Source organism: Thermobia domestica, chromosome 5 (genome assembly GCF_964235325.1).
Source record: "Thermobia domestica chromosome 5, izTheDome1.hap1.1, whole genome shotgun sequence".
Lineage (NCBI taxonomy): Eukaryota > Metazoa > Arthropoda > Insecta > Zygentoma > Lepismatidae > Thermobia > Thermobia domestica.
Window position 1 is genome coordinate 266,426,336 of NC_137458.1, and position 26,705 is coordinate 266,453,040.

Consider the following 26,705-nt stretch of genomic DNA (forward strand, 5'->3'; position numbering starts at 1 on the left):
CGACCTCGAGTTGAGTCGATTTTGAGTTTAACGTCCTAAAGAATCTAGGAAATTGAACAGCGAGACTATATGAGACGGAACATCTTTCTCGTCTGACTTTCAGCACGAGACTATATGAGACGAAACATACTGATTAACATAGAATCCAAACTACATGAGCTCCCGCCGGGTCTCCCATGCCAAAGGCGTATACACCAACCGCTTAGCCACGAAGGAGCTCCTGAGCGGCCTCGAAAACTATAAGTTTGACACTAATATCCGTCGGGAGCTCCTTCGTGGCTTATGACTAGCGTACGCTCCTCTGTTGGGGAAGCTAACGTGTAACTTTGCAGTTCAAAGGAATGCTAAACTCCAACCCCCCACCACCAATATCCGACGTCCGAGGTATTTATTCTCTCCTTTTATATACACATTTGTCCGCTTTAACCTTCCCCCTTCTCAAATCGAAAAGGCGGCTTCGCACGCGATTGGATCTGTTAGAGAACTGTGTACCAAATTTGGTGGGTCTAGGTGACTACTTTCTATCCGAAAATCTTCCTTAAGGCAACACAAATTTAAAAAGTTCTTACTATGCTGCACAGCCTTTTGAAACCAGTCGGTGTGTCAATAACCCCATGCACAATTTCCAAGAAAGAAGAGGTCGCCACGGTTCAGAATGACTTGACCACGCACCCCTTGATTTCTGTCTGTGCGACAATCTAAAGCAGATGATACATGCTGAGAAATCCCAAGATATAAGGCACCTACAGGAACACATTCAGCACGCATATGACTACATTTCACCAGACCTTCTGCGTGTGCAGTCGGAATGGATACAGCAACTACTATTGTGGGTTAGACGGGATGGCCACCACATAAAATATATGCTGTAACGTGGCGTTTTAGGTTATTTTCAGCCTGTAAGTATTCATAAAGTGCAAACTATACAAGATATAAATGAAACAATTACATTTTTGGATTCCTGAGCTCATGCCTGTTAGTTGACATTTTACATGTTCCCCTTCCTATTTGAAATTTCGAACTGGTATTCAGTTGTATTGTATTTGAGTTTAACATCAAGTTGCAGTCCTCACTCTCCTATCATCTCCCAGTAAGAGATTTCATATTTTCCTCTCAGGTTTCATAATAAGAGGGTGTCGCAGGACTTTCGACACACCCTGTATTATAGAATACATTGTTTTTTCGCAAAATCTCGAAAGCACTCTTTTTCTCTAATAAAGATTACTGATTACTTTAAAACCTACCTGTAATTAAGGAAAAAAAATTGAATTAGAAGAATTTATTTTTTGCGTACATTATATATTCAATCGTTTTTCAACTGATTTAAATGTTTTAGCATTTATATTTCGAGGACTAAATTACCTAATTCTACAAATAACATTGAATACAGTGCTACAAAATAGTAAAAATAATAAAGATAGATTTAGTTATCTTCATTTTCTACATTAAAGTTATCGTTACATCTTAATTAGTTTGTTCCTAGGCTTTTTTTAAATAATTTTTAGTTTCATGTCCCATGATTATCCGCCGATACTAGGGAAGACTGTGATGATGAAATTTATGATAATGGTGGATTGAAAAAAAATGGAAAAGAACTGGAGAACCCCGAGAAAACCCACGCGCACGATATTTGTCCACCACTAAGTTCACTTGGCATGGACTGGGATCAAATCAGGTACTTCATACATCAGAGGTGAGCGCTCTACCACTGTGCCACCGCGGGCTCGTTTAACTCAAAGTATTTATATTAAGAAAGTAAACTAATACTGTATTTCGAAAGTAAAAAAGAAGAGCGTTGGACAGCTATGAGGAAAGTGGAGGCCGATTAAAAAATTACATTTTTTCCTAAAACTAATCATAAATAATAATATTCGCGGTGTCACGGGTCAGGTAAAAATTGACTTGCTTATTCATGAGAATTTAGTTAAATTAATACAAAAATTTCTGTGTGAACTCAGCATTTATGAAAAACAAACGTATCACTACATCACGCCACTCCCTAATAATAAAACAATCACACTAGTAGATCTTGCTGCCTAAGCTATCGCATGCCTACCTAACGCTAATATAGACATATTGCTACCGTCCAGACAATTTCCCAATTTGAACTATTGTGACAATAACTGTTAAGTGTAAACAGTAAGATCTTTTAGTTAAGCACGATTTTAACCTATAATGTACACTCATGTTCAAGATTATTGTCGCATGTCTATAAATATGTTTTTTTAGGAATATAATATGATAATGAACTCGCCCAGTATTTCTTATAACATTAGTATGTTTATAATCGGCAAAGATATGTATGTGGGAAATTCCATATGAAAAGAGCAGTAAATAAGAACTATAAAACGAAAATAAAATTTTCTTGTCCATTTAGCAACATTTTATTTTACTCATTATAATTTTCGTATTTATAATTCTTTTCCTATGAAATTTACCACAAATATACATTTCCCGATTATACACATAGTATCAGTATTAAAAGTACCCTGCAAAATCATTATTAAATTATATTCTTACAAGAAGAAAGTTATAGATATGCGACAATCATTTTGGACATGAGTGTACATCAGGCTGAGGGGTCTGGCCAACAGCTAATTTATAATTCGGACAGATGTAAAGGTGAGGGAGAAAGGTTTCTTATTGAGGAAATTTTGCAGGAGAATCACCTCGTCCTGCGTCTTGTTTTCCCCGTCAAGGGATCTAATTTGCGAAGACGTATTTTTCTGACATCAAATTCGGCTTTAATTAGTGACGATATTAATTTAAAAAAAAAAGAAAGAAAGAAAAAAATGATTTTAGCAAAAATTGACTAATAAAATGAATAAAATACACTTTCAAAATAAAATTAGTACTATTCTTTTTGTATTCGTAAGAGAAAAATATCCAATATTTCGAAAACTTGATCGATTATCCATTATAAAAAACCGTAGAGGCTTCAACACATGCAGCAACAGGATCTTCACATGCTTAAAGCTTCAACTTTAGTGAATTTTTTTATTTTAAAAAACGTAATGGCTACTCGATAAATTATCCGAAATATTAAATATTATTTTCTTAGAAGTAAAAGAAAGGTTGATGAAGAATACAGAGAAGGGTAGTACTAATTTTATAGCCTAATATTATTATAGAATACGTATTGAATTACTCAAATATGAAAGATCGAACTTTGTATCCGGAGAATTGAAAATTCTATGGAGCGGTTTCGAAGCTGGCTGACATCTTTGTCAGCGACTTCTATTCCCTATTAAAATGTTGAGATATGAGTAGGTTCCTGCCTTGCTGTGGAACACTTTGGAGAAAAAAATTAACAAATCCTAGCTTCTTAAACTGTGAACTTGGCTTCTTGTAAAATTACGTTTCAAAGTTTATATTCTTTTCACTATTTAAAGGTTAACATCACTGGCGGATCCAAGGGGGGGGCGAAGGGGGCGACCGCCCCCCCCAAAGGCCTGGATTTTACTTCCAGCATTTATCGTTGAAAAATACAAATATGGTCTTTTCCCGACCGATTCAATCTGTGTGACAAGCCTAACAAATTCTAATCAAAATGTGTGGTACTTAGTACTATTTAATACAGACAAATTTGAAGTGTGAATACTTATGTCCCTAGTTCCTTGAGGCGGACACCATAAACCCCAAAGGAGTGAGAATATGATTCATTCGTTGGACGAACAGCTGTAGGAAGGAGGGTAAGACTCCTCACTCTTTGAACTAAAAAGATATATTTTAAAATTGTGTCCTAGAAAAAGGATATGGAAATGGAATTCGTATCCCGAAACTTCAAGTACCTGTACCTTGAATAAAGAGAAATTTAGAATCTTACCTAAAAGCTGTCTGAATCTGAGACTTTTCGGTTGGTTGATTGATTGATATGTATTTACTTCGTTTGTCAAAAGCGATGCTTTACAAAACGAGAACTAGAGTTTAAAGTTGGATCTGAACAACTATAGTGCCTTCTACCAACTTCATGTATTCACCGGGGATCAAATCACAGAACGTCATGTATCAAAGATCAAAAATACGTTCGCTAGCTACGACTTTTGGGGTTCAAACACGGAAACATTAGGAAGGGACCAGGGATTTATTGTGACTTTTAATGGCATTTCATCTTTTCTTGGGAAATAACACAAGCTGTTATATAAAAGACGAAGTCCTGAATGAGTAACTGATCGCACAGGCCAAACCGCTCAAGCTAGAAACTTGGAATTCGGACTGTAGATAAGATTTCTGGCGTAGGGTATCACTAAGGAAGGATTTCTTGGAAATTCGAAGGGAAGAGAAGGCCATCTCTCCGAATCCCTTTAAGGATGAAGACTTGAAATTTGGTATTTGGATTTCTCATTTTAAATAATTTGACACGCGTTTCAACGTTTTTTGATACTTTAGTAAAATGTGGAAAAAGGAAGGGGAATTAAAGGGGGCGGGGTTTGCAATTATAAAAATAAGATATCAATATCTAAGAATCTTCGAAGGTTAGAAACATGAAATTTGGTGTATGTACTTCTCACTCAAAATAATTCAATATGTATTTCAGCGTTTTTGATATTTTACCTAGAAGGAAAGAAAGGGGACGATTATTATTATTATCATAAGATGCTCATAAATCGGGATCCTTTACGGTTGGAGGCATGAAAGTTGGTAGTTTTATTTTTCATTTAAAATAATTAAACATATTTGAGAGGTTTTTGCCACTTAACGTAGAAGAGAGGGAAAAGAGGTGGGGGTGGTTCACTAAAATGCCTTACGAGGTGTTTGAATTTCGTGACAGAGCTTTAGCTCAATCCAATGTTATATGAAAGAGATACGTAGATGGAAGAACGCGAAAATTGTGCCACGGTAAAACGTAGGAGCATTTGCTATACTGTGTGAGGCCGTATGCAGAGCAAATTGGGGTCTGGGGGCGTAGCCCTAAGGCGAAGGCTAGTATAATATAATTTTATTGGTGTAAGCATAGCTATAATTATATTATGTTTCTAACAACTACATTTAAGAAATTACCTAATAGAGCCAATTTCCAACCCCGTTTTCCTAGTCTGGTATAATGCTTTTATTTTCTTTACGTGCTCAATTATATCACTGCGAAAGAGGGAGTGTATTCGTACAAAATACCATATACAAGGCATCAGCCGAAAGAACATTTTAACACTAAAGAGGTTGAAGACATGGCTACGGTCCTGGATGGGTGCAGATCGACTTAGCGACCTGGCACTACTATATACGCACCAAGACAAACGTAGATTACGCTCGTGTCATCGACAGATTTGCCAGGAACAAGATAGGGCGTAGATTTGGATTTGTGCTGTAACTTTCACAGAGATGGACTGCAAGGTGACTAAGGCTGTTGTTTGGTTTTCGCCCGTCGTGGTATTTGCTCGTAATTATTTTCAACTCGTGGGTACTCCACAAAAGTCATGAGCCTGAGTATAAGTTGAACTCTTTGGATGTATCTGAATCGCAAACAAAATCAAGAAAGATGAACGAACTCGAAAAAGTTTCTGAAATTGCTTTCTAAAAGTATTTAACTGAAACAAAAGGGCACAACCACAATCGTAAAAGATGTATACCGGTATATAGGCTATATTATATTTCTAATGAACAATTATATATTATACATATGATATTTGTTTTTTTAATGTCCCACGTGTGTGCCAGAATGGCTAAAGGAGACGTGGACCTACTGATTATAGCGGAATCCGAACCACTTTTTCGTTCAACTGTACCCCCACCGAGAATCGAATCCGGGATCAGGCGCACAAAAGGCAAGCGTGTCAGCCATTAGACCAAACGGGGTCCCTATTATATCTGAGATGAAAGAAAAACAGGTGATACGTACTTTATTCTCTATTGGTAATTTCGTTTAAAGGTGATAATTTTTTTCAAAATTAAATTTTAATTTGCATTAAAAAATATCTGATATTGTCAAATAATATCGCCAGTCAGTATGTTTTAGGAAATATAGTTTGTGTGCTGTAATGAACGGAAACATCACTTTGGTTTTACATTTCTGATCTTCTTTCGTTCATTTTGTTGTAGACTTTGCTAATCTTTCAGTTTTTTTTTTTTTTTTTACTAGTTATACATTATAATAGCTTATATTGTTATTTTATATAATTTTAATTCGTGTAATATTTATACTCATTTCGTGCTAGGTCCGACAAAATTTGTGTTGAGTTTGTGTAAGAGAAAGTTTAATATTGATATGTTTGTTATTACATTATTTGCAGTATTTTACTGAATAAATTGTGCGTTTATCTTCGTAATGATTTATATTGTTAAGGAGTGCTGCAATATATTATATTTATGTAAGATTTATCTTCACAATTCATTTCTTTGTATGTTAATGCTGTAGGTTAACTTCAAATCGTCACTCTGGATTCCTGTTAGTAGTACAGTACAATGCTTAAATGCAGCTATGATTAGTATTATGTATTAGAAAGTATATCCATTTCATTCTCCTGTACTTGATCTGTGCCCTTGAAAGCGCAGGCCATAGTTCTTTTAAGGCAAAAACCATAACATCCTTATTTCGAAGGGAAAGCCACGAAATTCAAGTTCGGGCAATCACTACCACGAGGAATAATCACGGAGCCACTAAACATCGATGGAGTTCAGTTTGAATATTATATTTCTTTCTTTTCAATTTTCGATTTGCTGAATTATATCTGATATAAACAGTAATGAAAGCAATATGTAAAGATTGCTCCCCTATATTTTGGCTTCTTTGAACACTGTGTGTCACATACTATTAAACATCACTTTATAATTAATGTACCGTATTTTTTAAGCTACCAAGAAACGTATACAGAAATATCATAATGTATTTTGTTATTTGTTGACATTTTGTATTATTCTTTATGCATGTATACATTTGATATTGATTTTTGCGTGCACCGAATCTGTAGTTTTGTTTTTCAACTGCTGTTCCGCAATTGTTATTCAAAATATAAATGATTAGAGCAATTGTACACTTTTCCGCTAAAATGAATGCCATAGTCAATACAGTATTTTCTTTTGTGCAAGTACTGTGCAAGACAGCGCATCTGATATATTGCGGTGACTAGTAAATTATGACACCGCCATGTCTCCGAAATGAAAGTGCGCATTTAATTTAAATCTTCAGAATACTTTCATTTAAAAAAAAATTACAAATTCGGATATCAAAATGGAATCTGGGAATCAGATTTAGCTAAATCAGGTTTAGATACCCCCCTCAAGTCCCGCATTCATATGCGTCCGATTTTTTCAAAGTAAAATTCTGGTCACCTTGAGGCTACGCTCATCTTCCAGGAAGCGAACCGCCCCCCCCAAACGATCCTTCTGGATCCGCTAGTGGTTAACATATGTCCTTCCTATTCGTAAAAGAGTTAGTGTCAAATCGAAACAGTTTAATAGAAGTTTTAATTATCCGGATACAAAGTAAGATTATCTATTTTTTGTTTGAGTTGCCCCTTAAGTAAGGTTTGTTTTTAGATATTGGTTTAAAGTTATTTGTCTGCCTTAAGCTTTTGTGTGTATGATATGGTTATGGTATTTCGTAAATTTTAGTTTAGATCACCCTTGTCCAAATTAGTGCGCGTTTCTTTATAAGAATGAGGTATATTTCAAGAACTGTTAGACCTTTCAATTTATATTTTAGCATTGAAATACGTCTGCAATGGTATATGGTATATTAATTTTCTAATAAATGTTTTGCCAATCTTGAAATTCGAGCGAAATATATCAACACAAATAAATGCATATTCAATTACCTAACTGGGGGCGCGGTGGCTCAGTGGTAGAGCGTTCACCTCCGGTGCTTGGGGTCCCTGGTTCGATCCCAATCCCCGCCAAGTGAACTTTGTGGTGGACAAACACCGTGCTCGTGGGTTTTCTCGGGGTTCTCCCGTTTCCTCCCACTTTCTTCATTCCACCATTTCACTCATCTCTCATTATCACCGTCTCCTTTAGCTTAGCAGGCATAACTGTGGGACGTAAAACTTAAAGATTTCATTTCATTTCAATTACCTGACTCAAGATTTCTCAACCCGGGGGTCGGGACCCCTAGGAGGTTACGAGAGGAATACATGGGTATCGCTAAAAGATAAATAAATGTAATTAGGATAATATCGGAAAAAATATTTTTAAATATCATTTTGATAGACATATTTTTATTTCCGTACTTCTTGTGAAATGCAACAAAAAATATTAAACAGAGTATCGTTTAAAGAACAATTGGAATAAAAGAGAAATGAAATTAGTGGAAAAACCCACATTAAAATACAAGAAAAATACAACAAAATATGCATATTGAAATACAGCTCAAAATGAAGGCTAATGTAAAACCTATACCTGGTGTAATTTCACTAGACTTCACAAGCGGTAAGCAGTAATAATCAAAAACCTTATTATAAAACAGAGTTCGTAGCAAGAGGGTTCATGATATGAAATAGGTTGAGAAAGCCTGACCTTACCGAATCTAAAAAGTTCCCTCAATAAAAGACCGTTCTTCCTCATATTTGCACCCGACTAATTGAAAGTCGTGAGTTTTGAAGGATAAATTAAAACTAAAACCAGAAGATTTTTTTTCTTCGTGAACGTACAATTTATAGATCATATTGATATTGGTGAAATTCATCGACGGTTGAACATTAATTTAGTCATTTGAAAGTACTATGCATAAGATTATTCATACTTTGCATTCTGGGTGTAAGAATCACAGGACTGCTCTGGTACCGATACCTTTATCAATGTCTCTTTTACCGCTATCCATTGAAATACCATATTACGTTCTGTCAATCTGTAAAACCCCATACTTCAATATCAAATCTTTCTAAAGAGGAGAAAAGTTATAAGACAATAATGTTTCCCATTTTGAAGTAAGTCTCTTCTTTTCAAGTTGTAATAAGTATGAGACGTTTAAAAATAGAACATGTTGCCATAAACATTGATAATTGAATCTGTTGTGTTAATACACATAAAAATGAAAGCTGCACTGAAACTTATCTACTTATTTCAGGTCAATTAAAAGCAACAGAACAGAAAAACGGCACGCGCTGCTTTTTTTTCTTTATAAATTAACTCAGTAGTTTCGATTATCATTTTTTTATGTCATTGCTTTTTATTTTTTGATACGCCATAGGTATTGCAACTTCAAAAAAATACTTCTAAATATGAAACACAATATTGCCTTATAACTAGTTTTCGAAGTGCAAAATATGAGGAAGTGGTATGTTTCAGTACAATTCAGAGTAAGTACATTCCTTATGACAGAAAATTTCACATGTAATGGCGAACGCGAAAAATGTAATCAGAGGTAGGGGTACGCTGTTCATAATTTTCCTGAGACGTAGTATGCCATTCTCCCAACTTTGAGCTCTGCTTATAACCAGTGTGCGAATTGGGGGAGGTGCAAGGATTTTCACCTCTTAAAAAAATAATCGCCCCCTGGAGAAGAAGATTTTCGTTCTTGACAAGAGGCAGTACTTCCCTCTTGATTTTTTTTTTTTTTTTTTTTTTTTTTAAACAATAACGTTCCACGGTTATGTCCTTTAGAAGGATGATAAATGAAAGCGAATAACTAAAATGAAATATTTTGCACTTCTCCACCGGGAATGGAACCCGAAACAACATGCACAAAAGGCGCACGCGCTAGCCACTAGATCAGCGGGGATTGCTTTATATTCGATATTTTGACATTCTTTTAATAATTTGATGTTCAGTTCTGATATATGAATATTTTCGTATATTTCCATACATCAATTGTTTCAAATACTTTATTGATATCTATATTCGATATTCCTATTCGGATATTGCAAGTCCTAATTGGCAATGCAGTATTGTGAGGGCAGTTGGGGAGCTTTTTTAGTGGCGGTCAACATCATTTCCAATAACTGCTATAGGACTCGCGGTGTGCAGTGTACACATTCCCTAACTTAAAACTTTTGCTGGCAACTTATCTCGAGCCCTTTATGCGGTTCGTGTAACAATGTTTTTAATTAGTTTTCGTAAATATGTATAGGCACTATGCTAGAAATTCAGTAGGTAGATGTAAGTTCAGATTTTTGTCGCATGTGTGTATATATATATTTTTAAAGTTTATTTATTTATGTTTGAATTATAGGTGTTGGTAAGTCTTCTTTGACGTACCTGATTTGCCACAATCAACCAATAAGTAACCCTTCTTGGACGGTTGGTTGTTCCGTGGATGTAAAGCTACACGAATACAGGGAAGGTACACCTCAGCAAAAGACTTACTTTATAGAGTTTTGGGACATTGGAGGCAGCAACAGCCACAGAAATGCTCGTTCTGTTTTCTATAATCCTGTACACGGTAAGTAGAAATGCAATATATCTTTTTTTTTATTGTTTGTTTGTTTGTTTGTTTGTTTTAAGTGTAAAATAGAAGTCGAATATCTATTTACAGAAGCTGTAGGGTATAAAAGTCGCAGATTGTTTATCTGTGTGGTGCGTCGTAATATTTAAAAAATCTGCAATATTTCATTGACTTTGTATGTACTAACATTGACGAGCATGTTATTACTCTTGAGATAGTTTCATAAATTGCTTCTGTTCCGCACGTACCGATGCGTTTAGCATTATGCTTACAAGTTCGGTGAGTAATTAGCCACACTCCCTTCCACTTTTGAAGTTGATTGAATAGTTAAGTGGACTGGCTAGCGTAGAAGTTAAGGAACGGCACAGTGAGCGGAGACCTGAGTTCGATTCTCGATCGAGTCGTGTATGTTTTCTGTCTTTGAATTTTATTGGATAATATTGAATTGACGCGACATGAGATCGGTCATTTCCTCCATTTATTATATTTTATAACTTTTGTTCTTATAGGTATTATTCTTGTTCACGACTTGACGAACCGGAAGTCTCAACAAAACTTGAAGAAGTGGTTAGCTGAGGTGTTGAACAAAGAGGGTAATTCCAAAATTAAGCAAACTAACCTCGATGATTTTGATCCAGAGCAGTTTGTTGGTTCAACTCAGGTATGGCTTTGTGATGTTTTCTGCTATTAATGATATACAGTACACTTTTCCAAAAGTTTTTCAGGCTTTTCTCTTAAGACTTACTTCCGTTAAAAAATATGATGAATGAAGTCGTCTAGTTTTCTTTTATCTCCTCCCCAATTAATAATAAATTATGATACTAAAATCAATAAATAACTGTCATCACTTAGAATAGAATAAAAAGCTGTTCCTCGTAATACCGTCCGTTATACTCGGTGTTGCCAGAAACTATTGGGCCCAAGAATCTGTAGTTTTTACTGAAAAGTATTGTATATTATATTCCAGTGTCTTGAAGTGAGGAAATATATATACAGTGCGTTCCACGAATAACACGAAGGTCCACCTCCTGAAGAAACGAAGGCAGATAGAAACATGAAACCTTTTGGAACCTTCAAGGAACTTAAAAGGCAACATTATGCTGAGAAGGAGAATCCCCCACAAGGGCGGCTAAAGGGGGTTACTGGGGGTAACTCAAAAATTTTAAATAGCAACCCCCATCATGTGGTACCTCGTTTGAAAGGTATCACGTGTATTGACCTGTTCTGGAAAGTGCATGTTGATTGCATGTCCGTAGCCAACATGGCTGCCATCCGTAAACTATGATCGAAGAAACATTGCAAACCTGTAAGCAGAGAGTAACATAGTATGATTTCGAACATACTTCATTAATACAGGAGATGCTCGAAGTGTGCACCGCCCACTTCCTGGCAGTAATGTAAACGTTGGACGAACTCCTCTCGAACACGGGTAAAAGTCATTACCGGTATAGAATGACAGGCATCAACTATGCGTTGGCGCAACTCCGCAATGCTGTTCGGCTGCGTGCGGAACACTATAGTCTTCAAATAGCCCCAGAGAGAAAAAGTCGGGTGGAGCAAGGTCTGGCGAACGGGCTGGCCATTCAATGGTGCCGCGACGACCAATCCATCCTCGCGGAAACTCACTATCTAAATAGTCACGTACAAGGCGGTGAAAATGGGCAGGACAGCCGTCATGCTGAAAAACGGGCGGAATCTCTCCAAATTCTTGCGGATTCTCTTCCATTGCCTCGACAATCAACGGTGAAATAAAGTCTTGCAGCAGCGCCAGGTACTTCTCACCCGTTAATATTCCATCGATGAAGAGGGGCCCGATTATGTGATTACCTAAGATACCCGCCCAGACATTCAGCGACTCTGGGTGTTGAGTGTTGCCTTCACGAAATACATGAGGGTTTGTGTCACACCAATATCGGCAGTTATGCCTGTTGACCTTGCCATTCAAGTAGAACGTACTCTCATCGCTGAAACACACGTTTATCAGCACAATGGTCCCACGTGCCAATGCCTCACACATCTGCTCACAAAACTCGATACGCATATCGGGATCATGTTCACTTAACTCCTGGACCATATGTAGTTTATATGGATGGAAGGTATGTTTTTTTTTTTTTTTAAGATTCTGTATGTCATTGTGCGTGACACACCACACGTTTGAGCCACAGTTGTTATGGACTGTTGAGGATGCACATTCAGCTCCGCCAACACTTGTATCTGTGTTTCTTCCGTAGCAACACTATGGTTTCGAGGCTTTGGGGCATTGGTCACACTGCCTGTCGTAAAGAATTTGATTAATAAATGGCGTACAGAAGAAACACTAATTGGGTTGCGCACATTTTGTTCATTGAACAACCGTGCTGTTGCACTGTACGAACGATTCGTAGCACCAAAGAGTAACACAATTTCAATTCTCTGTTCAAGAGACCACATTATGTATGCAATGTAGGATGGTCAAACGCACCAGCACAAACACACGTCTACGTCTTTCAGACCTACTGTTCCGGGTTGTAATGTAGCGCACTGTTGGTCGGAAAAGCACATCTGATAGTGGTGCACGAGTAAACAGAGTAGCTTTGCTAAAGTACGTGTGTCCAACACCAAAGCGCCACCACGGGCAACTCGTCATGAACTACATCTCCTCGTCCGTAAGAGTAGCAGTTCGACAGTAGCGCAATGGTAAAGTGTTGGTTCAGTACACGTGCGGTCCGGAGTTCGAGCCTTGGAGGGTTCAGATTTTTCAATAATAGTATGGTACTCTCTTTTCTATCGGTTTCAGTTCAATATTCATGTTTTGTATTTGCAATACTGTTATAGTGTTAGTTGTGTGGTATGTGTATTGTGCATTCGTTCCGAACTAGACCTACGTTAGACTTTAGAGTTTGTTGTGGACAAGGTCTGGTCTCTATACGTGATACCTTTCAAACGAGGTACCACACGATGGGGGGTGCTATTCAAAATTTTTGAGTTACCCCCAGTAACCCCCTTTAGCCCCCTTGTGGGGGATTCTCCTTCTCAGCATAATGTTGCCTTTTAAGTTCCTTGAAGGTTCCAAAAGGTTTCATGTTTCTATCGGCCTTCGTTTCTTCAGGAGATGGACCTTAGTGTTATTCGTGGAACGCACTGTGTATATATATATTTAGAAATTTTTGCAGGTGCATGAAAACTTCTAAAAATATTTCTTTTTCAGTCTTTGATTTTAACCAATGAAATCTGTTTTTGATTCGAAATGTTCTGCGAACACTAAGGTTGCCTTAATGTTTTGTGAGTCCTTGATATGCTCTTATCCTGGAATAAGGCTTTTTTTCTTGTCATTCCTATATGGAATCAATTTTTTATGTACAAACATAAAAATTAAATAAAACAATTAAATCTCGACTAAGGATATTATGTTTAGACATAAAATAGACTGTAACAAAGAACAAGTTTAAAATTTACAGATATACACTTGGTCTTAATTTCGGAAAGTTTAGAGCTAGTTCTCCAATAATTACATTAACAGACACATTTTTCTAAGGATATGGATTCGGATGCTGGGTAATTGTTCATTAGAAGAAACATAACATTATTTTAGGTGTAATAATTGTTTACTAAATTAATTCCACAATTTGTTTCTAAAATTTAAATGGTAAGAAGGGGAGGGGGATGCGTTTAAGAAGAATAGGTGACTTTACTCAAGTTTTTCGACGGAACTGGGCTTATGGAAGAGTCAAAGTATCTGGAAAAATTGAGTTTCCTTCTTGCAGAATGTGAGTGCTTTCTCTACTTGATTATAAAATGTGGTTTGTGTGCAAAATACGTTGCAGAACGAATTACCCTAACCACTTCAGTGGGTGCGTGTCTGCTTCCTTCTTCATCGCTGTAGAAACATATCACATTAGATGGTAAAACTATGCTGACTCTAAAGATTGCATAGACTTTTAATTACAATCATAGATCCTAAAGAGTGCATCTGTGGACGTACTCTTCAAGAACTATGAAATATTATTATTATTATTATTATTATTATTATTATTATTATTATTATTATTATTATTATTATTATTATCATTAAATGCGTCTATAGACGATCTCCCTGATTCAGCATCGTCTTTTATCATGGATAGTTTCGACTCTTTCATGAGAATGTCGTAAAGTTCGAAAATAATTATTTTCTGTACGTGTAATTTAGCGTTGTGTAATACCTGCACTTTATCTGTTGTTTTCACTTTGCAAGAAATGTGCAGATATGTTGCCAGAGTTTTCAGAGAGAAAAAAAGAACACCTTACGATTTTTTAGGAGGGAAAAGACCCGGAAGTAATTTAGAATTTACATACATCAAACATATATAGTTCCACATAGTAACGTAGAATCTGGGTCATTTTCGTTAAAAATAATTGCAACAAATAAAGCACAAAAGAATATATCACAATTCCTGGTGGGCGATCACTAGGTTAGAATATTATGTTAAGCTGTAAGTTCTCGTCTCACGTAGCCTTGGTGCTGAATGGTGTTCTAAATTAAAACCCAACCAACCAAATATATTGCATAAATCTTTCTTACCTTTTAATAGTACTTTAATAAGGACTTTGTATTCATTAACAGTTCCTCATCCTTTTTTTATGTTCAGAGAATTCTTGCAGGACTACCGAAACTCACAGCCACTTGCAGTTTTGATTTTTTTAGTTCACAGTAGCTTCTGTTCCTGACATCAGTATAACATGATCAGTTGAAACTGCGATATGATCGAGACGGTGCTGACAGGCGAAGTCTAAGATGCTAAACCCAAATTATTCTTAACTTAAGGTTAGGGTGCCGGTTAAATAGTAGATAAAAACGCAACGTGCTGCATTTTCTTTCTGAGTACTAAGTTACATCGTGAGGTTGCGTTAGTAACAATGTATCAGAAATCAATTCCTCTAATTTAAAGAAATCACACGAATATATTAAAACACTTTTAGAAGTCTAGGACTCTCATTACCTTAATTCATTCATTCATTAAAAAAAAAAAAAAGTAAAATACAATATTGTAATGTTACGTATAACAATCTAGATTACACAGAAAAAGATTCTAAAGTAAAATTTTTGGGATTTGAACTTGATTCAAAATTAAACTGGTATAATCACACTGAAATCACGGCAGCTAGTGTAACAAAGGGTATATACATGTTGAGAAAATTAAGAAGTTGCGTTAGTTTGAAAATCTTAAGAATTGAAGAATTGTTTACTTTGCCCAAATCCACAGCTTCCTATCATATGGTACTATCCTTTGGGGTGGATCTAGTAACACTTATAAGCTTTTAAAGCTGCAAAAGAAAGCTGTCAGATTGTTATGTAGTCTTCCTTCTCGCAGTCACTGCAAACCTAGCTTTAAGCTACTCAAAATAATGACTCTTCCTGCTATTTTTGTTTTTCAATGTTTAATGTATGTAAAAGAGAATAGAGATAACTTCCCTGAACATTCCAGGTATCATTCATATAACACAAGATACAAAAATAATATAATGACAGTGTATTACAATTATACCAAAACACAAAAGAGTTTTATTGGCTGGCACGTCCGCAAAATTATTCAACACTCTCCCGAAAGCACTGAGAGATGCCGAAGTGGGCACTTTTAAAAGTATACTCAAATTACTCGTATTAGATAATCCAATATATGATATAGAAGAGTTTTATGAAATTACAAAGCAGTTAAAGTGAAAAATAACATAGCATTGAAGAACTATGAGAAAAATGAATAGACACGTATAGTACGAGTAGTTATCTATTGTATTGTGTTGTAATCGTTATTCTGTGTATTGTATTGAACTTACAATCGAGAATTTATATGTATTAGATTATGTATTACAGTTATATATACTTTCTTTCTTTTCTATATCTATATCTGTAAATATTCTGTATGCATTTTAATCTGTAACTTTAAGATCTGACTATTGTAATGCTTTGGATGTCCTCTGAAGTTTCTGCAATAAAGACGATATTAATATGAATATGAAACCTGCAAAAAAAAAGTTCATTTTAGGTTTATCGTTCCTTTCAGCAGCGAGGCTATATGAAACGTGTATCTACAGATTAATGTGGAATCCTAACCACATAAGTTCCAGCCGGGAATCAAACCCGGGTCTCCCGCGCCAAGAAAGAAAAAAAACGTAAAACTTACGAGAAAAACGTATGATCTGGCAACTCAATGTGCAGATATACCAAAATTTTTAAATTACAGCTGTGTTTGAATTCCTTTTTTTCTGCCCTGAGCGGTACTTTTGCATGCCGCCCCTTTAATCCGCAAACCTTACTTTGACAGAAGACGTTCAAGTGCCACGAAAAAGAAAGATGCCCCATTTAAAAACATGTATGAAATGGAAAAGTAAACAAAAAATTGAACTACCTCTCTCGAATGCTTACGTAATATTTAAATGCCTCCATACATGACACAATATTCAGTATGCTCAATTTCGCTGTATATCTATGATATACAGCAGCAGATAAGCCTACAGAAAATAACATTTAAAAAGTATTCTTTAGTCACGAGTAAAAATTTTAATTTTTAAGCTTATTTTATATCAAAAGGTGTTTCCAATAGAGTATGAAGCATGAAGATAATATAGTGAATCAGATATTACGGCAAAACTAAGTGATTAGACTAAGCCTTATAATGTACTTAAACATAATGGAGATATACAAATTTAACATACCTTAATTGAAAGAAACTTTCCTTGCTGTGCTATGACCCATTCATATATATATATATATTAAGGTGGCCCATTTGAACGGAAATATCTCAAAAACGGTTGAACATAAAAGAACCAAACAAAAACTCAAACAGTAAATGTCATGGGACAAATCGAATGATGATGTCGCGGTGCCTTCCAGGGCAGCCCTTCATGGGGACGCGGGGCCCAACTTTAAAATTTGAAATAGAAACATGGGGCGAGTGATACCTTGTTTGATAGATCTCTAAAAACTAAAAAGCGTTGAAGCAAAAGATTTTTCATATCGACCACGGAATTCAAAATGGCCACCAAGGCATGTTGCCTGTATCACATAAAACGTCCAGTACAACTACTATGAAAACGGTTGAACATAAATGAACCGAACAAAAACTCAAATAGAAAATGCCATGGAGCACATCGAATGGTATTATTGCGGTGCCCCTCAGGGCCCAACTTCAAAATTGAAATCGAAAGATGGGGAAAGTGATACCCCTTTCAATATATCTTTAAAAACTAAAGAGCGCTGTTGCAAAAGATTGTTCATATGGGTCACCGTTTGCAAAATGACCACCAAGACATGGTACCTGTATCAGATAAAACATTCAGTATTATTAACATGAAAACGATTAAAGGTAAATGAACAGAACAAAACTTCGAATAGAAATCACACAGGGCATTTATCATTGCAAGGCTCAAGAATGTTGCAACAGAGGAAAAGATTATTAGAGGGAAAGTGCTATAATGGAAAAGGAGAAAATACAATTCCTAGAAAATTATCGCTCCAGCCTCCCCTTGTAAGTGATTGAAACGGGAAGGAACGGTAAAATTGCAAATGAAAACCTTAGTTTTTGTAAATTGTATCTATGCAACAAATTTATCTGAAATGTGTTTTTATAACAGATAAATATCTCTGTAAAGGGAAAAAGGTAGGAAAAATTCTTGTTAAATCGTTGAAATGGAAAAAGAGTTCAAGTTGAGTATCGTATGAAAGCTGATGTTAAGTGAAAATGATGAAAGAAGTCTCGACTCTTGATGATAAGCCTGTGCAATTTTGAAACACCTGAAGCGTGTTGAAGCATTCTAGGTTTTTTTTTTTTTTTTTTTTTTTTTTTTTTTTTTAAACCTGTCTCACCGTTTCAGGTTAATAGGAGTGGACATGATAATACCGCAGTGGCTCAGTGGTAGAGCGTTCACTTTTGGTGCATGGTGTCCCAGGTTCAAACTCTGCTCCCGCAAGTGAACCTTGTCGTGGACAAACACGGCTTTCGTAGGTTTCCTCGGGGTTCTCCCGTTTCCTCCCACTTTCTTCTTTCCATTATTTCATTCATTTCTCATCATCACAGTCTCCTTTAGCCTAGCCGGCATAATCGTGGGACGTAAAACTCAAAGATTTCATTTCATTCTCTTTAAAATTTTGCCGCCCTGGGCGGTGGCACGGCTCAACCCTATCTCCCTCGCACCGGCCCTGCATGTTCACGGAACATAGATGTACCGAATTTGATTTTTCCTTTCTAGTTTCAAAGAATACTTTATCACAGGTTCCGTATAAATTTTATCATGATATTATCAAAATCTTTGGAGTTAGATCATAAAATTCCTCAACAGATGAATGTGTTAATATAGTGTACAGTATATAGTGTATAGTTCACATATAATTCCGTAACGCGTATATATATATGATCACGCGTGTTTCGTAGGTCGACGCATTTTATAGGATGTTAGTATCCTAACTTTAATTTAGGTGTATAACTAAAATACTGGGTAACGAAAATCTGAAGAAAATAAACAAACTTAAAAGTATGATCGACCTCAAAAACACACTAAAAAGCAGAAAATATAAACTTTTTAAAAAGAAAAGCAATATTAACCGACATCAATGAAAGCGCTATGAAGTAGAAACTAATAAAAGCGCTTAAAAGCAGAGATAATGTAAGCGCTAAAAAGCAAATAATAATAATAATAATAATAATAATAATAATAATAATAAAAAATAGCTTAAAAGCTGAAAGTAATTAATTACTATACCCGTAAAAGGTTTTGAGGTCTGTGCTAATCCAAATAAATTAATGCCTAATATAAAATTAGTTTAAATGTTAATTTTACGAGGCATTAATTTGTTTGGCTTGGCACAGACCTCAAAACTTCGTATAGGTAAGAGTAATTATTTTCAGCTATAAGGTCTTATTATTTTCTGCTTTGAGAGCTTTCATTATTTTATTATTTTCTACTTTTTGTGGTTTTGTTCAAGTCGGTTAATAGTTTTTTATAAAGTTTTTGTGGTTTCTATTATTATTATTATTATTATTATTATTATTATTAACCCTGTTGAAAATTTTTATTTTGGTCATTCCTATATAATTGTGTGCACTTCACAAGTAACGAAGGACTCCCGGAAAAGTTATCGTTTTTGCAGTAGTTCAGATAAAATCTTTTAATTCGCATAAAGAGCCATTCTTCCCAAATCTATATATATAAAAGAGAACGTACAATTCTTTGTCCGCTCATCACGCTAATACGGCTGAACCAATTTCTTTCATTTTTGGGGGGTTATTAGGATTTGGACCCTAGATGGTTTTTATCATATCACTTTAATTTTTAATTACCAGTGTCTTGAGATAATTGACCATTCAAGTGTCCATAACGTACAAATCCTTTGTTATTAGTTCATCATAGGTAAAAATAAACGTATTTATATGCAACCCGCATGACCGTGTCACTCGGCGGGTTAACATAAATGACAGGCGATATACAGCGGAAAATAGCTTGAATCTTCTGTTTAAAATTTTTTAATTGATTTGCTTATTTTTACAGACACTTTTACAATATGCCAGCACCGGGATGACCGCAGCGAAGCGGGGCGGGTTAACATAAATGACAGGCGATATACAGCGGAAAATAGCTTGAACCTTCTGTTTAAAATTTTTTAATTGATTTGCTTATTTTTACAGACACTTTTACAATATGCCAGCACCGGGATGACCGCAGCGAAGCGGGGCGGGTTAACATAAATGACAGGCGATATAATGTTAAGATTTACTGCAATCTTCTATGGTTTTTATCATATCACTTGAAAGCGAAAAAGTAAAAATTATCTAAGTAACAAAGTTTATTGCGTTCCGGGGTGACCGCAGCGAAGCGGGGTGAACGCTGCTAGTTTGCTATATGATGATGAAAAAAAAAAAATAGTGCGTGGGTTTCTCGGGGTTCTCAGGTTTTCTCCCACTTTCTTCATTCCACCATTTCATTTATTTCTCATCATCACCGTCTCCTTTAGCCTAGTCGGCATATTCGTGGGACGTAAAACAAAAATTTCATTTCATTTATAATATGTGATTGATTCAGATCCATTATCATCTAACTTTTACATTCTGAATTACTTTTTCTGTGAAGAATTTAAACATTATCATATAGTTAAATCATTCGGATAATTTTCTTACCAGTCATGGTAAAAAGCTACCATGTTTTATAAGTTCGTACAAATGGTGCCAGTTACTTCTATTGTGTGTGTGTGTGTGTGTGTGTTTGTGAGTGTGAGTGAGTGAGATATCTTTTTGTATTTACCTCGTAATATAATTTTATGTGTTCTTTTCCCATAATAATGAACAAATATTTATTGCCCAAAAGAACCATATATACATGCACATAAGTTGCACTTTTATTCAAAATTTTAGCTTTAAAAAGCTGTGGTGTATTATGCACGGAATGATTCCGACAGCTATATACAACTACATGTTTGCTTTCACGAAGTCGTTACATATAACACTTGCATATCAACAGACAAGAATGAGAATTACGTTCATTGTTTTAGTTGGAAATCATTCCGAACTATTTTTATCTTAATCCACTTAGCAAAAACTTTACGACCTATGACTAAGAAAATAATTTCTTTATCGTAAATTGTGCTGCACGTCACATATGAGATGTCGCTTTTTCCTATGAAAGTGAGAATGGACGTTATACATACGTAATATGGTGTTTTGACCTATTTTGTTGAGCCTTAAGTATGAAATGGTGTATTATATATTTAAATAGTGTATAGTTAAAAGCCAACGTGATGCTACTTGTTTGTATTATCTAGTGTTAAAGTTTAAATTGTGAAGTTATTTTAATATATTTGTGTATATTTTATTGGTATACGCCTGAAATCGGTGAATTGTCAATAAAGTAAGAACGCACGGAAAGATCAAAGATACCACGGTTCTACCAGAAAGTCAATACACTTTGAAGACTTAACTCGTAGTTTTCCTTGGCGTGGGAGACCCGGGCTCAAATCTCGGCGGGAGCTCATGTGGTTCGGATTCCATGTTAATCAGTTGGTCCCGTCTCATATAGCCTCGCTGCTGAAATGTACGTTAAATTCAAAATCAACACAACTAACTCGTAGTATTCCGATTCTTAATTTCTATAATGTTTATAATATGATCTTTTATTTGTGTCTGTAGATTCCTATTCTTGTGATCGGAACGAAATTAGACCTTGCTGAAGAAGTGAGATCTAAGCTACATAGGAGAGCATCGTCAATTGCCGAAGAATGCGGAGCAGATGAAATATTTTTGGTAGGTGTTATTACTGTTTCAAATTACCCTTTTTTCTTTCTTACTTTTTCATGACATTTTGCGTTAGAACATGCAGTGTGTCATTTGATTTTTGCTCTTAGTCCTCTATTTTCAAAGAACAACAAACGTATCAATAAAATCCATTACTTAATAGCTCATTTTTACCAAGTTTCTTTATCTCGTCTATCGAGTTAAACTGTATTAACGATACTTTGGGTCTACTCATACCCTTACAAAAGCCTTTTTTCTTTCCTATGGCTTTACAATGCTGGCAGTTGGCAGCAAAGATTCGATATTTAACGTGATTTCAGGGGTCACGGTGGCTCAGTGGTAGAGCGTTTACCTCTTTTCATTCCACCATTGCATTCATTTCTCATCACCAAACACACTAGTTTTGAAAACTGACATTAACGATACCAAATTTCGGAACCAATTTTCTGCTGACACCTCTCTCCGCTGCTGTAGTGGTTAGCGCCTGTGACTTTGGTGCACTGAGTTGCGGTTCGATTCCCAGTGGAAGAGCACAAAAAATTCAGAATCATTCATTTCATTAATTATCCGCCTCCTGTAACCTAAAGGGAATAACTATGGGATACTAAACAAACAAACAAAAATCATTTCATTTCTCTGGTGGAGGCCCAAAACGCTTCCGACGTGTTTCCATGTGCTTCTGAATATGATAGTACTTTCAGGTATAGTCTGCACTGCAAGGAACCTTCTTTATTATTGTCACGACAATGCTTGCATGCATTCCTTCATAGCCAAATAGCTATCGCGCATACTTCGTGTGCGCATAGATACGGGTTCGATTTCCGGTGGAGAGTGCCTCCTCGGACACAAACGTGAGTAGTGGTTAGAATTTCGTTTCAGACAGTAGGTTTCCGTCTCAGATAGTTCTGGTGCTGAAAACTGGCGTTAATTCCAATTAATAACCATTCATTTAATACTTACTACAACACTACATGAGGGCAAATTACTTCTATTGCTCGCATCTCAGTAATCCCTTTTAATAACGACGTACATTCGCTATGTTGTTTCAATAGACCGGTGGATCGACTAAAATCCTTAAATTACTTTCGTGCGTTAACTCAGTCGTAAAGAATCAGTTCCTTGTACAAAATCACGCTTAAACCATTGAGACTTATTTTTCGACAAGGAAAATAAGTTCTGTAGTCTGTAAAATATGGTAAATTAATTGGCTTTGTGTATTGGAATACCTAATATCAGTTCTTTGTTCGGTAAGAAATAAAATTAGTGGGATTTGTATTTTAAATGAATATAACACTACGTCTTATGGAATGGCAAACTGGAGTTCTTTGCACGTCGGTGGTACGTAATCAAATAGCATCCTCGATGTAAGAAATGTTTTTAGTTTAGCGTCCACCGTTTATACCCTTTAGGCTAAAGAAGACGGATGATTAATGAGAGTTAACGATAGTAAAATTAAAATTTTGTGCTCACCCACCGGGGATCGAATTGAGGATCACGTGCACTAACGATACACGCGATAGCCACTAGTCCAACCGGAAGGGTCCTTGAAATTGAAGTCAATAATTTTTTTATTGAGTTTCTGGACACGGGCAATATTTTATAAAATTAAATTTTTCAATGTTTTCTTTATTTCCTTCTGCAACTTTGGTTGTGCAAAATGTCTGTTATGTGATACGAGATGGTCAGAAGTAGAGAAACATTTGTCTTTTTGTTGAAAACTATACCGGGATGATACCGTACAAATAAACCTCTGGGCGTCTCTTTTCTACGTCCTTTGTATTCCCATATCCCAAGCTGAACCTCAAACGCCAAAAAACCATAAATTAAGAGCTTCGGTTTAATATTTATAAAAGGGAGGATACAGACTTTGTTCCTCCTACAGAACGTCCTTGGACGCCCAAGTTTCAGGATTATCAGTTTCTGTGAAATGGGGGATTCCATCGCATGAAGTGGGATGAATTGGTTTTTCGGTTGCAGGAACTAAGCTAGTTCTTTATTTTGGGAGAATTCAACAAAGGGTATAAATAACAAACACAAACTTTGATTTGTTCTATGTATCCTAATCGAGTTGTTAATTATCCTGGCGCTGGTGTAGTTTCGGCAAGCAATTTTGTTGCCATCCGGCTGCAAAACACTAAATGAAGAGCTTAGGATTCACAAAGATTTTTACATGCGGCTTAACTTAGACCTTTCTTAACAAAAACACTAAAATTCACAACTTTCTGTATAATTGTTGATGATAAAGTACACGCACTAGCTCAAAGTTTGGCGGTATCTTCGATGCAATTATTTACTACGCTCTTTACCTAAGATTGTAAGTACTTTTATGATTGCTACTTTTAGTATCTTCTTCGAAAAAGGACTAAGTAAAACAGCATGTAAAAGTCTTTCTGAATCCGAAGCTCTTAATTTGTGTCTGGTAGATGATGGTAACAGGAAAGATTGTCGAAATCATACCAGGACCAGGAAATTTATAATCCAGTTACGATTCCTAGGGCACACATAAAAGACAGTGATTTTTATTCATAACAAATTATGTCAAACTTTATCTTTGTTAAAGTGCAACAGAGGACAACTTCGATGATACGAAATTGAATCGCCTGAGGTGGGATATTCATTATTTCCATGAAATATGGTGACTCAGCTGCATGAATCGGGTAGCTACTAGGTGTGAGAAACCAGAGGCAACTTTTGAAAAATTGATACTCTCACCTTTATGGTCATGTCAGAAATTTCCTGACATGACCATAAAGATGAGAAGGTAATGTCAAGGTTGGATCTTAGAAGGTAAAACAATCGTTAATTGATGTGAGGTAGCAGAACGGAAGACCCAATGACAGAACTCTGTTTTTGCAATAAGGAACTTCTGGTTCTTAAACCATGTTAAACCATAGAGGTAGAAATCGTGAATATTCTTTGTTAAAATGTTTCGTAGAACTAAGATTTTAGTTCATTGATAATCATTATATTTCTCTTGTATTTTGACTTAAAAAGAGAATGGGATATAGAAGAATAACACTTCTGATTTTTTTTTTTTTTTTTTTTTTTTTTTTTTAATAATTACAACAACTTGTAATTTTAAATCATTCATTAACTTGTTTTTTCTCTTATATTTGTTTTGATTTCAGGATTGCCACCAAGTACGATCATTAGCTCCAGGTTCAAGTTCCTCCGTAAAGTTGAGTCGATTCTTCGACAAAGTCATTGAGAGAAGGTATTACAGTCGGGACAAAATCAGTCCTTTCATGGACAGAAGAAGACTATATTCTCCGCCGAAATTTTATCACAATGATTAATCCTATGTCATGTCCTAAGACTGTTATATATATTCCAATTTTTTTATTTCTTTTTTTGTAAATGCTGTGTTGAAAAGAAAGAAGACACCAAGAACTTTTGTACACATTTTCTTTGAATAAATGATTATTGTTATTTTGTTATGGTACTCTTTAGCTATGAAAAGTATAGGCGATGACAGTTCAGGGCAATTCAAAATGTATGATACAAAAAGAAGTGTTACTTGAGCCTGTTACAATGGATTTATTGTAAAAATAATGTGACATCGAAAAGTAAACTCTCCAATTTCATTTGCAACTCTGAAGAACTCGCCATTTCCAAAATTGCCCACTAGCGGTGCTGGTATGCAAAACGGTGGCATCAGCGAGAAGGGTTACCCGGTGCTCCAATACGCTATAACTTCATCAGTTACTGTTGTTCAGACATTTCCAAACAAAATTTGGTAAACACAGACTGGATTGGCACAGCTAGGTGAAACCGTTTGCTTTTGTGAAGAAAAACGTACTGGATGACCATCGGTCAGGAATGAAATGATGAAAAATACATTCGACCGACTTACAAAGTCCATGAAAAATAATTCATCGTACCCGCTGAACTAAATAGTACATGTTATATAAGTGTCTGTAATGCAAATTTCAAATGGTAGAGACACTAAAAATTTCAGAGAAACCAAAATGCTTTCCGTCCGGATTTGCATGCAGGACTTTTAGTACCTTTCATGTTACTTCGGTATTTTCACAATAAACTGATTACAACAGTAACAGGTAATGACTTTTGTACCATTAGGTAGATATTTATTTTTTATATCGCTCATTTTGAATTGCCTTGTACATTTCATGTGTGTAAGCCTGAAAATATGCAAGAGGACCACTGAACTTTCATGCTCTATAAACCTACTAATCAATGTAGACCACATTAATTTGATGCTGGTTTATTGCACAGTTGTTAACGTTCATGGTAAGAAATTTATCAGTATGTAGTTTCTTAGTGGAGCGTGCAGTCTTGAAATTTACAAATTTTGAGATTAATTAAAATATGCTTAAACAAATATACGAACGTATACGGTACATTCGAGAAGTCTTTCCGCAGTGGATTATGACACAAATACATGAAAACATCCTACACATGTTATGAACACTGGAACTAAATTGATGATCAATAGGTTGTAAGTAATGTGTAATAGTGTGTTTCTGATCTTGAATAGTTTTAGATCCCTGATCTTGTTATTGTCAATGAACACTGTTTAACCACTATTCAAGTGTTTGATATGTTCTGTTTGCTTGTCACCCGTGCTTAACATATGTTCAACCAAAATCTGTGGTTGCTCTGAGGTTAACATTGTATCACACACTTTTATCGCTCGATACTCGATAGATTCTGACTGAGCACAACTGGCTACAATGTGGCATCCATCGTTTTTACTGCGCAGTATACTTCTCTGTTGAATGTAATATTAAATCTAGTCTCTTTCATGTGTTTCGTTCATTTACATAACATACATACTCCTAAGGAGAAACATGAATATTCCAACAATTTTCTCAGAATAACAGTTATGTCCACTGCGGAGAGGCCTGTTTATTCTTAAGGTAAGGTTTAAAAAAGTAAACGAATATGCCATTAACCACTTTCCTTCTGGAAATATTATCCGTTTACAAAATGATACTGGTCTTGTCGATGTCTATTCGTATTCAAGCTGCATAGAGTTCACAGGACGGTCTGTAAGCCCTCTCTTTATACATTGTTCGATCTCGTCATTGAATTTTTGCCTTTTCAAATGCTCCTCCAATGATCCAAACAGATGTAGTAGGTTGGTGAGAGATCTGGACTCTATAGGGCAAATGGTCAAGAACTTCCTACCA

The 26,705-nt window shown here is 35.7% G+C and overlaps 1 protein-coding gene across 3 annotated transcripts in view; it reads left to right on the forward strand.

Annotated features, from left to right (window-relative positions):
* LOC145686582 (rab-like protein 3) overlaps nucleotides 1-24,981 on the forward strand; it is a 70,407-nt gene extending 45,426 nt beyond the window's left edge. For all 3 annotated transcript variants that reach the window (XM_081760025.1, XM_081760026.1, XM_081760023.1), the window contains exons 2-5: nucleotides 10,103-10,312; nucleotides 10,825-10,976; nucleotides 21,448-21,561; nucleotides 24,681-24,981. In XM_081760025.1, coding sequence (XP_081616151.1) covers nucleotides 10,103-10,312; nucleotides 10,825-10,976; nucleotides 21,448-21,561; nucleotides 24,681-24,848 — 644 coding nt within the window. In that variant the 3' untranslated portion in view covers nucleotides 24,849-24,981. The remainder of the gene's footprint in view (nucleotides 1-10,102; nucleotides 10,313-10,824; nucleotides 10,977-21,447; nucleotides 21,562-24,680) is intronic.
* Nucleotides 24,982-26,705: the final 1,724 nt, after the last annotated feature.